Raw genomic sequence first — 15,192 nt, forward strand, 5'->3', positions numbered from 1 at the left:
AATCCCAAAGGATCCTATACATTATCCACCAAGTTAAGGAATACTTCAGTTCTTACCCTAATACACACTTACCGCCAATTCTTATTGACTCAACTAAGATTTATTAAAAGAAGAAAGAAAAGGAGGATTTGTGGCACCTTAGAGACTAACCAATTTATTTGCGCATAAGATTTCGTGAGCTACAGCTCACGAAATCAGTGTGCTGGTGAAAAGATCATTATACACAGAGACATGCATAGAGTCCTTAGCTCAGTTTCATTGTACAGCTGATGCTTTAGAATTGCAAAGAGTCCTTTACAGAATCATTTCATCAAGTTCTAGTCCAATGTCCAATTTCAATGTCAGGGCGGTCCAGATGGGTCTGGAGATCTCCGTCTTCCGATTCACACTCCCCCCCCCCGGATACAGGTTAGGCAGATCAGAGAAGAAAGGATCATCTTTGCAGCGGCACGACAGCACACAGTCCTTGGCTGAACAATAGGCTTTTGAAGTAACCTTCTATTTTCTAAAGATCACTGGTAATTAATTACATGGATTAACATCAGGTGATTCTCCATAAAGCAGTTCATAGACAGTTTATGACAAATTTTCAGGAGACAAACAGTGACATTATTACAACCAAGTTTTATCTAAATGTTAATATTCCCTTTTGATCTCTGAATTCACAGAATACAGCCCTAGACAGGAACCGTTTATTTCCACTGTTAACCTCTAACAAGATATTGCTAAACAACAACTGTTACAGTTACCATCTTCTTCCATGTCTTTAACAATACACGTTTACCCTTTGAAGCTCTAGTTTATCTAATGAGGACACACGTTTCTAACATGTCTCTAAAGGTTGACTCTAGGTCAATTACATGCAATTTCCTTAACACCTTCTGTCCCTGTGTCAGAGAAGTTTAGATCCTGTGTGGATTCTCTCATGTTTAATGAGGTGTGATCTCTGTGTGAAATTTCCCCATGGTCCAAGCACTTGTGGGATCTCTCTCCTATGTGGATTGACTGATGTCTAACAAGGTCTGACATGCGTGTGAAACTTTTCCCACAGTCTAAACACTTATGGGGTTTCTCTCCTGTGTGGGTTGCCTGATGTTTAACAAGGATTGACCTCCGTGTGAAACTTTTTCCACAGTCTAAACACTTGTGGGGTCTCTCTCCTGTGTGGATTCTCTCATGATTAATAAGATCTGACCTCCATGTGAAACTTATCCCACAGTCCACGCACTTGTGGAGTCTCTCCCCTGTGTGGATTCTCTGATGATTAACAAGGACTGACCTCCGACTGAAACTTTTCCCACAATCCAAGCACTTATGGGGTCTCTCTCCTGTGTGGATTGCCTGATGATTAACAAGGACTGATTTCCAGTTGAAACTTTTCCCACAGTCTAAGCACTTATGGGGTCTCTCTCCTGTGTGGCTTAGCTGATGTCTAATTAGTTCTGACTTCCAAATGAAACATTTCCCGCACTCGAGGCATTGAGAGGGTTTCTCTCTTCTGTGGCTTCTCCCATGGTTATTCAGGGCTGAGCGATTATTGAAGCTTTCCCCACAGTCCAAGCATTGAAGTGGTTTCTCTCCAATATGGATTGTCTGATGTGATCTCAGAATGAATCCTTCCCCATAACTGAGGCATGCATAGCGTTTGTCTTCCTTGGAAATTGTCTGCTGGGTTATGGGATCCTTGTGTCCTCCCCCACATTTAATAAATTCATCCACTTTCTTCCTTGGGTGGTTTCCCTGCAGCCTCTCTGACCTGTGCCAATTTCCCCAGGCTTCTCCCTGTTGCCAGTATTGGGAAAAATTCCCTTCAGCTCTTTGCACAGAGGTCCCCTGTGGTTCCACTTCCCCGGGAACTTCCTCATGATCATTCTCCTCCTTGTTTTCACTCACTTGCTCATCACCTGCCAGGAAAGAGACAATTCAGACAGCAGTCATTGTCCTGGGGAGAAAGAAGAATAGCACCGAGGGAAAACGCGACACACTACAGTTGCGAATACTGAGCAATTGGATTTTGCCTCCACATCTCACACAAACACTCACAGGGAAGGAGAGACAGGAAAGAAACTCCTGCAGCTAACAGGACAGGTGGAAAGCAATATCTGCTGACTACAGTGCTGCCCTGGGCGAGATGAGGAAGAACTGAGGGTGCTTACTCACACCACATTTTTACGATTCTCAACTTTTTCTTCATTCCCCAGATGATTTCAGTGTCAGTCCTCACCTGTGCGGGCCCCTCTCAGGCTCTCTCTTTCCTCGCAGGCCTGGAGATCCAGGACCCACGGCTCTTCCCCTCGTTCCAGGCGGGAGATGAGCTCAGGTTTGGGAAGGGAGAATCCTATGCGGGGGGGAAGGAAAATCAGACCAGATCAGGGTGCATGGAGGATTGAGAGCGCGTCTGTCATGAAGGACATTCTGTGAGCGGAACCTGTCCCTGTGCTCTGCTGGGGAACATGGAACCCAAGAGGACAGAAACATGGTCGCTGAGCCCCCTTGGAAGAGGCAGATGTCTGCGGAGGTGAGGGGAATTTTTACACTCTCACTAGGTGTTCCCAGGATCTGCGCAGTCTAGGGGTCTTGCTGACACACATGCAGCTCTGGTGTTAAACTCCTGCCTACTTCTAAGCCTTCCCAATAGCTGGAGCTATTCCCAAGAAGGGAGGTAAACAAGGATTGTGTGTGTGAATGGGATCAATACAGAAAGGACAATGAATGAATTCTGCCCCTTTGAAAGATGGAGGGGTGGGGATGAGCTAGCATGTCCATTAAGTTCTGACAGCATGTCTCACTGGAGAGGGCATGGAGATGCAAGTCTCTCGCACAGGGCAACTGTTCGTTATGCAAAACATTCCCCTTTGATCTAACTGACGAGGGAAGAACCTGACGAGATTCATACATACAAACTCAATGGCTTCTAATAACCAAGGGGACGGGAATCCCTTACCCAGCGAGGTCACAGTCTTGTAGTTCTCCTGCATGACATCCTTGTAAAGGGCTCTCTGAGTGGGGTCCAGCAGAGCCCCCTGCCCCTGGGTGAAATACACAGCCACCTCCTCGAAGGTCACCAACATCTGAAACAACAAGAGTCCCCCAATCAACACCTGCTGCCCCAGCCACTATCCTGCTATTCACAGGAAAGGAAAAAAAAAGTGAAGCTCTGGGAGGGCCAGAGTAGAAGAATCCCACCCCTACCCTGCTCAGAGCAGCCAGGAGGCTTCAGGGGGTGGGGAGTAGGTGAGAGCTCCCTGTCCCCCCAGCATACGGAGCAGGGCAGGGTCTTCTAATTTCCCACACGCCTGCCAGTCACAGGCTGAGACGGGAAGCAGAGCTCTGAGCAGGGAAGGGGACAGGAATCCTAAGAGCTTGCCTTTTTATTTCCCAGCAGCCTCTGGCTAGTGGGTTCAGGCTCCAGCCCTGTGCAGGGGGGTTGTGTCCTGTTTTCACAATGGGCGAATGTCCCTCCCTCCCCATCACCAATGGTCCTACTCAGAAAATCAGCAGGTTTCTCACACCCTGTCTTCTCCCTGCCTCTCCCTCCCCCTGCCCAGCAACTCCCTGAAAATCCCCTACCTGAGCTGGCTCCATCACAGCCATTTCCCTTCCCTGTCTCCTGGAAGATGGGACGATCTGGAGCAAAACGTGGATGTGATTCCTCAGTCTGTCTGGGCGAGAGGGGCGATGGGGGAGGTTACAGAAGGGGCTTCAGTCCATGTCACACCCTGATTACCCCCAGGCTCTTTAGACCCTCCCAGTAACAGCATCTCTAAGCCAAATGCTAGAAAAAGAGCATAATCAAAGGGGCCATTTTGAGGGATTGTCCCCCATTGCAGTGTAAACCCCTCTCCCTTAGCAATAGCCAGAGCCCTATGGTGGCAACACCTGAAGAATGAGCTGCCCTGGACTCCCCTGGCAGCCTCCAGGGACAGGCAGGTGGAGGCTGATCCCATTGGCCCATCTGCACTCACCCCCTGCCAGAGTCAGCAGTGACTCCGGTCTGACTCCGGTGTGGCTGAGGTCTAAAACCTGCCTGGAAATCAGACCAAGACCAAGGGCAGCCCTGAACACTCAGGAATCAGAGCCCCAAAGATCATGAGTTTGTCTCTTTTTAAAAAAATCCAGTGGAAGCTGGGAGCAGTGTGTATGCGGGAAGGGAGGGGGTTGCCCGTGGATATTTCCCTTGTAACTAGGCTCTGCCAGGGAAATGTAACTTAGACAGACAGCATTGTCTGTTACCCCTGTTGTACATGAGGATGTAGGGGCGGCCCTAGACTAGCTGCCAGCAACTGGTGCCCTGGGCGAACCATGCAATCGGCGCCCCCACCCCCAAACGCCCACGGCAGATCTAGGCTGAGGTTTTTGGTAAACTGGGAAACATTTTGCCCCTTTTTTCCTTTTAACATTTTTTAAGCGTTTTCTTTTAAACAAAAGCTTAATTATTCGGTTTGTCCTTCTGTCCAACTAATGTTTCTGAGATCAGATAAAACAGAGACATGAAATTTTCAGAATAGATTTGTACATGACAGCTAGATATTTCATTCTGATTTCAAATAAAAATGTATTAAAAATGTTAATTATAATTTTTATTATTACAACTCCAAAATCATCCATTATGCAATCCTGCTTTAACTGCCATTACCACCACATCCAATATAGAAAGAAGTAAGAAAACTCTTCAATGAACTTTAACCTGTATTTACAAAACACTCTGAATAAGAAACACTCTGTGATCTTAAAACATGACTTTTCTTGCTTTAAGTTTTGAAAATTCAGACACTAGTTCTTTTAGCCTTGGTCTAAACTGGAGGGGGAGTGGGGACTCGATGTAAGGTACGCAACTTCAGCTTCGTGAATACCTCGATTGACTTACCGCGGCATCTTCATGGCAACTGCTGTCGCTCCCCCGTCGACTCCGCTTCCACCTCTCGTGGCGGTGGAGCACCGGAGTCGACGGCAGAGCGATCGGGGATTGATTTATCGCGACTAGACTAGATGCGATAAATCGACCCCCGATAGAGCGATCACTACCCATAGACATACCCTTAGAAACAATTTTCCAGCTATTTCATGCTCTATAGACATTGTTGAAAGTCCAGCAAGTCTCTCTTGCACCATATTTAATGCAGATTTTTTTTATCAATTTTAACTTTGAGAAGCTACATTCCCCACTAGCTACGGAAACTGGCAAAATTAAAAGAATGCGTAGAGCTATAAAGATGTTTGGAAAACTGTCAGAGTTTATTTTCATAAACAAAGTTCAGTACTTCTTCAGGAGTAGAATGTTTCCTAAGTCCTCTTGAAAAATCCTGAAGCTCACTACACAAATCTGTAGCATCAATGTCTTTTGAATTTTCATGAGTCAATGCTGACTCCAGTTTTATACAAAATTCTCTTATCTGTTTTGCTGTTTTCTTTTGCAAGCTGTGGATATCATACAGAAAGCCAAATACTGACTCTAGCTGCTGCATCTGTTGAAATATTTCGTCAACCGAGTGAATAACAGTATCAAGGACTGTGAAGTAGAAATTCACTTTGAACCTTTGTTTTGGGTTCTGAATCGGTGTGTCTCATCCTTCGGACAAAAACTGCTGTTTCTTTTGCCAAATGCGAACTGGCTCTGGTTCAAATTCTGTCAGAAAGTCTATTTCTTCAGCCAGCTTGAGAGAATTTACCAGTGTTCTTTTGAACCCTTCATCATTTCTTAATTCCTCCAGAATATTTTTAGTTTTCTGCAGTTTTTGATAGCAGAGTGTATGTTCAGGTTCTTTTCCTGAAGCTGCTTACCACTGAGGTTAATCTCGAAAACGATATTATACAACAAAATAAGTGAAGTCACAAATTTGAACTTGGAAAGGCCATTTGCAAGAGAATCTGCATCTGAATGTGCCGTATTGCCAGATGATCCAGTAAAGGTAGTATCATCACAAATTTCAATTAGGGCATCATAAATGTTTCCAAATTCATAGCGAAGAGTCTTCAAAACATCAATGCGACTCTCCCATCTTGTCTGACTAAGTGGTTTCACAGTTGGTATATTCTGACTCGCCATGTGAATTCTCTAACAACATGTTGAGCCTGAGAAAAAACGCATAAACACGTTGCACCAGGTCCAAGAAACTGCTTGCCTCCAAACAGCATCTAGCAGCATCATTGACAACCAATTTCAGAGAATGCGTGCTGCAAGGAACGAAAAAGGCCCTAGGACTGATTTCCATCATTCTCCTTTGCACATCATTGTCTTTACCCGTCATATTACTCCCATTTTCATAGCCTTGGCCACGTAAGTTTTCAACAGATAATGACATTGTTTCAAGCTCTTGTAGAATCGTTTCAGTCATAAATGCTCCAGTCGTCGCCTTCAATGGTACGAAACCCAAAAAATGTTCCTTTATGAGCAATTCAACATTATCTTCATCTGCAGACTTTTCCGTATCCACAAAAAAAATGATCATCGTCATTTGTTCCACATGACTCACATCGGGTGTACAGTCCAGTATTATTGCAAAGTATTTTGCAGAATGGGCAGCTTCTACAATTTTCTTTTTAATGGCATTTGCTAGGATTTGAATCAGTTCATTCTGCATATTTTTTCCTAAGTAATGAACCTGTGTTTCATGATCAGTTATTTTACGTAGATGCTCCTTCATGACTGGATCAAACAAAGCTAGGTATTCAACACATTTTAAAAAGTTTCCATTACCTGGAGTTATAATTTTTCATTTCTACCGTGGCTGCAGAATGCTAAATTTTGCCCACTGAGAAATCTCACTAAAGCAATGAGACGCTCTAATATTTGTTGCCAATATTCTTCTTTTTCCTTGATCACACATAAATTCTCTTCATTGATAGTTTTTCCTTTTTTCAATCATAATTCAAGTTCTTTCCAATTGTGAAAACATTGCAAATGTTCTGTACTTCTTTCATGTGAAGAGAGAATTGAAGATATGTTTTTCCAGTCCTTCGAACCATTCTCAGTAAGTGACAGGTTTCAGAGTAGCAGCCGTGTTAGTCTGTATTTGCAAAAAGGAGTACTTGTGGCACCTTAGAAACTAAATAAATTTGTTAGTCTCTAAGGTGCCACAAGTACTCCTTTTCTTTTTTTAGTAAGTGGTGTACCAATTGCTTGATTTCTAAACAACTTGCAGCAAAAGCAAAACACAGAGTCTTTCGGCACTGAATATTGTAACAAGTTTTGATGAATTTCTTTCCCCTTAATGAGTTTCCTCTTGTAATGCTGAGCAGAGAATTTTCTTTTATTTCCATCCTTACGGAAGGGAAATTCATGAACTTGTTCGGGTCCATGTTCCATGAGAATTTGCCGCATCCAGTCATCACATGTGGGCAATGAAACTGGCTCCCCATACTGTAAATTGTTTGTAATTTCCTCATCCTTTCTTCCTTCTACTTCATTTATTTCAATTTCTGCATGTCTCTCTGAAGGTGAATAAATTTTCTCCACTTCCATATCAGTCTGATGCTGTGAGCTGCCTTCATCTAGAAGTAAGTTTCCGTCATCTTTATGTTCCAAACTGCTTTCATGCGGATGTGAACTAACCTCCTCTCCAAGTAAAAGTCCTTTACCTCGATGCTGTGAACTGCTTCCATCTTTATTTGGATTAAAGAGAAGATATTTCTGGAAGGATCCCTACTGTTTTGCTTGGTCCTTTTTCATCTCAGCCTTTCATTTCCAATACTCAGCCCCTGAGAGTTTTCTTTTTCCTCTTTCTGCCATGGGACATTTGAATATTGTTATGTACTGTGCTCCCGACTGCAAGCATGATAGTGTTAAGGATGGCTGACACACCCACCACATGGTTAGCGATTTAAACCACATTGCAGCCATCCCAACACGTCTTTTCACTGCTTAAAGGTTCAGTGATTAGTAACATACACTCACTTACCTATTAAAACAGTTAGTTACAGCATTTACATGTACATGGAAACAAATGACCTTTTTTGACGTTATAACCCAACACTCGTTGTTTGGAAAGTAATCCCCTTCCTCACGGTTACCCGCTTGGAGGGTGACGTCATGACTTTCATAGTTTATTAAGCATTAACACTGTTACTTTTCTTTTATGGACCTTATTTATTAGATGTGAACCAGTTATAACAAAGAAAAGTTCATAATTATACAGCTCGATAATAACGCTAAGGTTTAACAACGCTTAAAGATACTCACATTTTGGATTTATAATGCTGAAAGACGTTATTCTTTATTCTTTGGCACCAAGAAACACAATTTTCCACAGTATTCGCTCAATTCTTAACCATCTACCTGTGATGTGTTAAAATGACCTTTTTACATGTATCAACTCTCAATATCTCCGCTCTACATGAATTTCTGGGTATGCAACCTTGATGTATATTCCAGTTAGCTGTCACTAGCATTGCGGCTCTTGCGGCTGGCAGAAGTGTTTCATTGTGGCTGAGTTATTGCTTATCAAAATTGCGGAGTGGGTCATCTTGACCCTATATCGCAAATTGGAAAAAAAATTGCTGAAATATTAATTATTTTTGCAGTAAATAAAATATTTGACATTAATAAATTCTCAGAAATGTAGAGAAATGAATTATAATTCATATTCCCTCCGTACACGAACAGTAATTGAAATAATGACATCTTTGTTATTTTATTTGTATTTTTTTCATCTTTTTCAGGGTTTTTTAATTTTTTTTTATTTTATTTTTTCCCTCAAGTTTGGTGCCCCATTTAACTTGGCACCCTAGGCGACCGCCTAGTTCGCCTATATGGATGGGCCGCCCCTGTGAGGATGGTCATGTCGGTGTCTGTGAGTGTGATGCTCACAAAGGTGTGAGGCACAGTCTGGCAGGTGTAACAAAAATATACTGAGCTCACTTCACACATTGTCATGCTGTGTCTCAGCACAGGGCTGATCTTGCTCCAAAGCATCCAGAAGTAGGGTGGGGCAGTTACTAGACATGCTCTGTATTTGTTTCCAAAGCTGCATCGGATGTTTTCATTGGGCACATGGCACCTGTCACGGCCACTCCTTCTTTACTCACTTGAGAGCTGAGGCAATCAGAGCTTGGAGGGAGATAGGTGTTCAGGACATTCACAGTCTCCATGCTCTGGAACGGCTCTGAATGAAGCCAGGGAGGACTCTGGTGCAGTGTGTCTCCCTCAGGGCACACTCTCACCAGGGCAAGAGATCAAAGGAGTCTTTATAGTTCACTCCCATGGAACAAGAGTGCCGCCATTTGGGCTACGTTCCTTACAAAGGGGATCACCGAGCAGCCAGGCCAACACTCTCCATGCTCACAGCAGGATCTGCCATGACACTATCTGACCTTCACCCTCCTGCTCATGAAGGGTGTCCTGTCCTTTGCAGGAGAGAGAAGAGGAGCGAGATCACCTTACATTTCCACCTCACTGAAATTCTGTCAGACCAAAGCTGATACCTGGGAAATATCCTAATGGCGTTTCTACACAAGGGAACATTCAGGGAAGATGAGATCATCGCCCCACTGCTTCTCTTTGGACTTGCAAAATCGCATGTGGGTTACACTTGGACTATACAATACTTGAACAATATTCAAAAAGTGATCAAAGACCTGATCATTTATAGTGTTGGGGGGGAAGGTCTCCGGCACTGGTCTGTGGCTGTCCTGACTGCCAAAGTCAAAATTAAGGCCACGTGACTTCTGAATGAGAGCGTCCACATAGGGATTTAAAGCTCTGGAATTCATGTGGATTAACTTCACACCTTTAACATCAGACCACGCAGACAAGCCCTGAAGAAGTAAAGGGAAGGGAATAAGAGAAATTGGTTAGGGGGGCTGGGGGAGACTCTGCTAATTCTTTTACTTTTAAAAGATTTAATTTGTTTTCCGTGACACCCCCACAAATGGACGCAGACATTCAGAGGCAGCACCTGGCACAGGAGCAGAATTAGGAGACACACACTCAGTATCAGAGTTTTCAGCCCATGAACAATAACGGGTCATTTAACATCGGAGTCAGCAGCACAGTCTGTGTCTATAAGAAAATGGGTGTTATTCCCATGGGGTACCTCCCCTGCATTAGCTAGCCCTCTGTGAAAACAAAGGAAAGGGTGAGGCCAGCACACTGTGTCCTCCGGCCTGACCAAGGCAAAGGACACATAGAACAATTCATTTTAAAAATTCTTCGACTTTGGCCGTACAAACCAGTACACGTGTCAAAACGAAGAACATCCCTGAAATGAATCACAACAAAAATGGTAAAACGTAGGCCATTAGAAGTATAAACAATGTGGTAGAAAAATCCACATCTAAGGCCTGACTATTTACAGTGTTGGGAGGAAGGTCTCCTGCACTTGTCTGTGGTTGCCCTGACTGCCACTGTCGAAATTAAGGCCAGCTTACTTCTGAATGAGAGCGTCCACACAGGGGTTTGAAGCCCTGGGATTTATTTGCATTAACTTTACACTGTTAGCATCAGACCATGCAGACAAGCTGTGAGGAAATAAAGGAAAGGGAATGTGGGAAATTGGTGGTGGTGGCGGCAGAGTGCTAATTCTTTAGTTTTAAATGTTTTCATTTCTTTTCCATGATGCCTCCACAAACAGGCACAGACATTCAGAGGCCGCGCTTGGCAAAGGAACAGGAGTAGTAGTCACCCAATCAGGATCAGAGTTTTCAGGCCATGAACAATAATGGGTCATTTACCATCGGAATCAGTTGTAGAGTCTGCATCTATAAGAAAATGGGCGTATTTACCATGGGGCAATTAACCCGCATTAGCTAGTCCACTGCGAAAACATAAAGGAAAAGGTGAGGTCAGCACGGTGTCCCCCGCGCTGACCAATGCAAAGGAGAAACAGAGCAATTCCTTTTAAAAATTATTTGACTTTGGCCATACAAATCGGTACATGTGCCAGAAGGAAGAACATCCCTGAAATGTATCCATAAAGGGCTGGGAACTTAAATAGGCCATTAGAAGTACAAACAATGTGGTAGAAAAATCCACATCGATGATGCAATAAATGAAGTCAGAGAAAAGTCAAGTGGGTACTTCCAAGAGTGCAGGATGGAGGGTTACTTACAGAAATAAGGTTTTAAAATCAATTTTCAATTGCAAGTGGGGGAGGGGAATCACATGTTCCTGGAAGTGTAAAATGGCATCAAATGTTACAGGATTGTACAGCCATTCTAGAGGTATGGACCCTTTGGAAGGGGTAGCAGTAAACCTATGTAGCTAGTACACCCCAAAGGCTCAGACACAAAAAGGTAATAAAAGAAAAACCTTTCTTTCTTTCTTTCTTTCTTTCTTTCTTTCTTTCTTTCTTTCTTTCTTTCTTTCAATTCTAGACTGTTCGGTTCATAACCCATGGGGTTTGAATTCTTGGGGTTGTCATTCTGTCTTGGGGTTTCATATCTATGCTTAATAAAAAAAAATACCACAGAAAGTTCCTTTTGAGAAGCCCTGTATAGGAGACACTCTAAGGCCCTTAGGGACAGATTTTTAAAAGGATTTCGGCCACTAGTGGAATATTACAAAGTATCTAGGTGCCTTTAACCTTGAAACTTCTGGCCATTAGTGAATATTTGGGAACCAAATTCTGTACATAAATGGGACATGGGATAAAGTACTAGGGTGCTGGATAGAGAGACAAAGTAAGAATTGGCGAAAGCAAAAGGAAATTGAAGGAGTTTTCAGACCAGCCCATGGAATCAGCACAGAACTCAATTTACAACATTGCAATAGAAACAGGAACTGTTACAGTATCACAGTGAGATGTGATCACAACTATTAATATTTCCCAAGATTATATGCCATTAAAATAGGAATACCATGGCAGAATGATGTCCCTCAGCCCAATGCTAATGAAGTGTAGGATGAAGAGCTCAGAGTAATACAAAGAATATTTTCAGAAGGAACTAATGTAAAGGAGTGAAACTGCCCAGACTGGATTCCAAGGGGAGTCCAACTCAGAGGGACAGGGACAGGGACTAGGACACATGGATGAAGCGCTGGGCGGCTTGACACAGACACAGAAACTGAGACCCGGATTCTTTAAACACTGGAAGCAGGTGTGACTGTGAGATCTGTGCGGGGGGCGGGGGGGGTCTGTAAATGTTTCACTGGATCATGTGTCCTCTAACAGCTCAGTAACATCTTATGGCCTGGGGGAGAGCGCCCCTGTCCCCGCACTACGATGCACTGGGACTAAGGACACGGCCCTGGGAAATGGGTGCTAAAATCCTAGGAAAGGGGGGAGGAAAAGCCCCAATGCCCCACGTTTTTGCAACCACTGCAGCTGGCTCAGCCCACCTGGGCTTTTATCCCTTTTATCCCCTCTGCAGCCCCTTTCCTGGGTTTCCCCCTCCGGTCTACCCGGCGTGGCCTGTACCCCGGTTCTTCCCCCTCAGTCCCCCCCCCCCCACGTCACTTTCCCAGCAGGGCCCGGCCGGGCTCCCCCCGCCCCGCACACACCGGGAGCTGCGGCAGCTTTCCCGGGCCCGGGGCAGGGAATCGCAGCCGGCTCCGCGGGGAGCAGCCCGGGGCCAAACCCGCCCCCTGCAGCCCGGGGGTGACGGGGGGGGCGGGTCTCTCTTACCTTCCCTCCGAGCGGGGCCCCCCCGGGGCAGGGGCCGGGCCGGGAAGGGGCCCTGGCCGGGCTGGGGGCTCTGCCCTGGGAGAGGCTCCCGGGGAGCAGCGGGCAGGGCCCGGCTGAAGGTTCCCCTCTCCCGGCTGCAGCCCGGGCTCCGGGCTCCCAACACCAGCGGCCGGGGCGCGGGGATCTCGCCGGGAGCCAGAGTCCCCGCAGCGGCTGCGAGTCACTTCCTGCGGCCGGGCCTGAGCCCCGCGATCGCTCCCCCCAGAGCCGCCCCCCAGCCGCTCCTGGGTCCTAGCGATAAACCTGGCTCCCTGCAGCATCTCTGGTCTCATGTTACCAGCACTAGGGTGACCAGACAGCCAGTGTGAAAAATCAGGACAGGGGAGGGGGTCATAGGCACCTATATAAGAGAAAGCCCCAAATAGCGGGACTGTCCCTATACAATTGGGACATCTGGTCACCCGACCTGCACTGGTGCAAAAGTTGGAGCTGTCTGGGCGGGCTGAGCCAGACTTGCGGGAAAGAGAAGCAAAAGGAGAAAGAGCAGGAGTAAGGGGGGAAGGAAAATGATGCCAGAGGGGAAGGGTGACAGCAGAAACCCACTCTCATATCCACCAGGGTGCAGGGCCGGCCTAAGGGCCTTTTCCCTTGGCTCCTGTGGGCTCCCCCTCCTGAACCCCCTTTGCCACTCACCCTTGACCCCCCCCTGCACCCTAACCCCTACATTTTGCCATCTTCACCCCAACCTCTCCACAGTGTCACCTTCACCCTAACCCCTGCACTTCCCTTCCCGCTGTGCCCCCAACCCCAGCCCTGCACTGCCCATGTGCGTGCCACACCGCTGCCCTGCCCAGGTCCCCCCACCCCCTTATGCCCAGCAACCCCCATGCCCAGTGGCCCCTCACCCAGAGATCTCCACCCCCAATCCCTATGCCCAGTGGCCTCCCACCCACAGACTCCCCGCACTGTCCAGCACCCCCTCACAGCCCCCCACAACTGTCCAGCATGCCATATTCCCGAGGGCTTTCAGCACCAAAAAAATTAAAAATTCTGTGCACAATATTTTAAAATTCTGCCAATTTTATTTGTCAATACATACATGTGGAGGCTCCAGAATGGCAGTGGCAAGCATTGGCCCCTGGCTGCATGGAGGTGGGAGGTTGCCCTGCAGCCTTCCCCCTTCCCTCCTAGGAGAGGGACTTGGCAGTGAGATACCTCTGTGTGTGTCAAAAGGCCATAGGGAAGCGTTTTACGAGATGGCTGGCAGGTCAGCCAGGATCCAAAATCCCTGTGAATAACTAAAAAGAAACAGCTGATACCAATGGCTGAGTCCAGCCCTCATCCAGGCCCTTGTCTGCCAGGGTTCTGGGCCATCACTTCCCAAATGGCCTTTCATTCTCTCGAGAATGGAACATTTCCCTCCAAGCCTGAAAAGCACAGCGGTGCTTGGGATGCACAGTGGAATAAGAAAAGGAATTCTCTTTAGGCACCAGTCCTTTTTTTCTGCCCTGATTTACACTGGGCTTGTCTACACCACACCGACTTTTAGTGACAAGGCTGTGTCAATGCAGCACTTTTCGGCAATTTTGCCGACAAAATACTTCCAGCCCCATGAGTGGCTTTTGCTGTGTTGGCTGGAGTGTGTTTCGACATGAGTGCATGATTTGCATTTTGGCAACCGAAGCGAGAACTGAAAGGTGAATTGGTCAAAAAGAACTGTTTATCAAAAAGCAATTTTGTTATGTCCTTGGGAAAAAATGAAGAATCGGCAAAAAAGGAAATAACACCAGTGGGACTGCTTTAAAAATGTCTAAGAATTGGAGGAAATGGCACCGCTTGGATCATGGCGGCCTGCCCAGGACTGTCTCCTTGGAGTTGCAGATGAAGGCCCAGGACAACAGAGACTCTCCCTCCTCCTCATAATAAAGGGTTCCACAATCTCATAGACCTTCCAAAGAGAATTTGATAAGGCGGGTAGCCAGTATCCAATCGATCACTGCTCCGGATGGCTGCCAATTACCCTTGATAATTTATTGTCCCAACCTTTGCCAGTTTCTTGCACCACTTGGCGTAGGGCTTGCTTGATAATCTGATCCATCCTTTCTACTGTCCCTGACGATTGAGGATGGTAGGAGATATGTAGTTGTTGCTTTACTCCTAAAGCTTTTAATATTTTTTAATTACTTTTCCTATAAAATGTGCTCCATCATCTGAACCAATTACTTCTGGAGTCCCATATCTACTAAACAGTACTTTCCACAACTTCTTGGCAGTGGTCTCTGAAGTATGATTCCTGTGGGAATTGCCTCCATCCAGCCAGAAAAGGAATCTATTACCACTAATAAATACTGATTCCCTCTTTGGGTTTTAATATAATCAACCTGTATTCTACTCCACGGCCCTACAATTCTTTGGTGCCACAAGGGTCCCAAATTTGGTGGTCTGTTCCCATCTGCTGCACATCTTATGCAGTTTTTAACCAAATTTTCTACGTCCTCTCGCACCTTCGGCTGTATTCCAATCTATTTTTACCTTAAAAGAGAGTATTTTCTATTCCTTGGTGGGCCATAGATTAACACAGGTTAATGATCTCTTCTCTTTGAAGTTTGCCACTTTACCTCTCCTGTTTTCT

At 45.7% G+C, this 15,192-nt stretch overlaps 1 protein-coding gene across 1 annotated transcript; it reads right to left on the reverse strand.

Annotated features, from left to right (window-relative positions):
- Nucleotides 1-107: 107 nt before the first annotated feature.
- On the reverse strand, nucleotides 108-12,780 carry LOC311530904 (uncharacterized protein). The gene is made up of 5 exons (XM_084647934.1): nucleotides 12,561-12,780; nucleotides 3,571-3,662; nucleotides 2,945-3,071; nucleotides 2,225-2,338; nucleotides 108-1,904 (listed from the first exon to the last, which is right to left on the reverse strand). Exons 2-5 carry the CDS (start codon nucleotides 3,592-3,594, stop codon nucleotides 853-855), a joined length of 1,317 nt encoding a protein of 438 aa, XP_084504060.1. The 5' UTR covers nucleotides 3,595-3,662; nucleotides 12,561-12,780; the 3' UTR covers nucleotides 108-852.
- Between the last annotated feature and the right edge of the window lie 2,412 nt (nucleotides 12,781-15,192).

The sequence above is a fragment of the Lepidochelys olivacea genome (assembly GCF_965140295.1).
Source record: "Lepidochelys olivacea isolate rLepOli2 genome assembly, chromosome: 14".
Lineage (NCBI taxonomy): Eukaryota > Metazoa > Chordata > Testudines > Cheloniidae > Lepidochelys > Lepidochelys olivacea.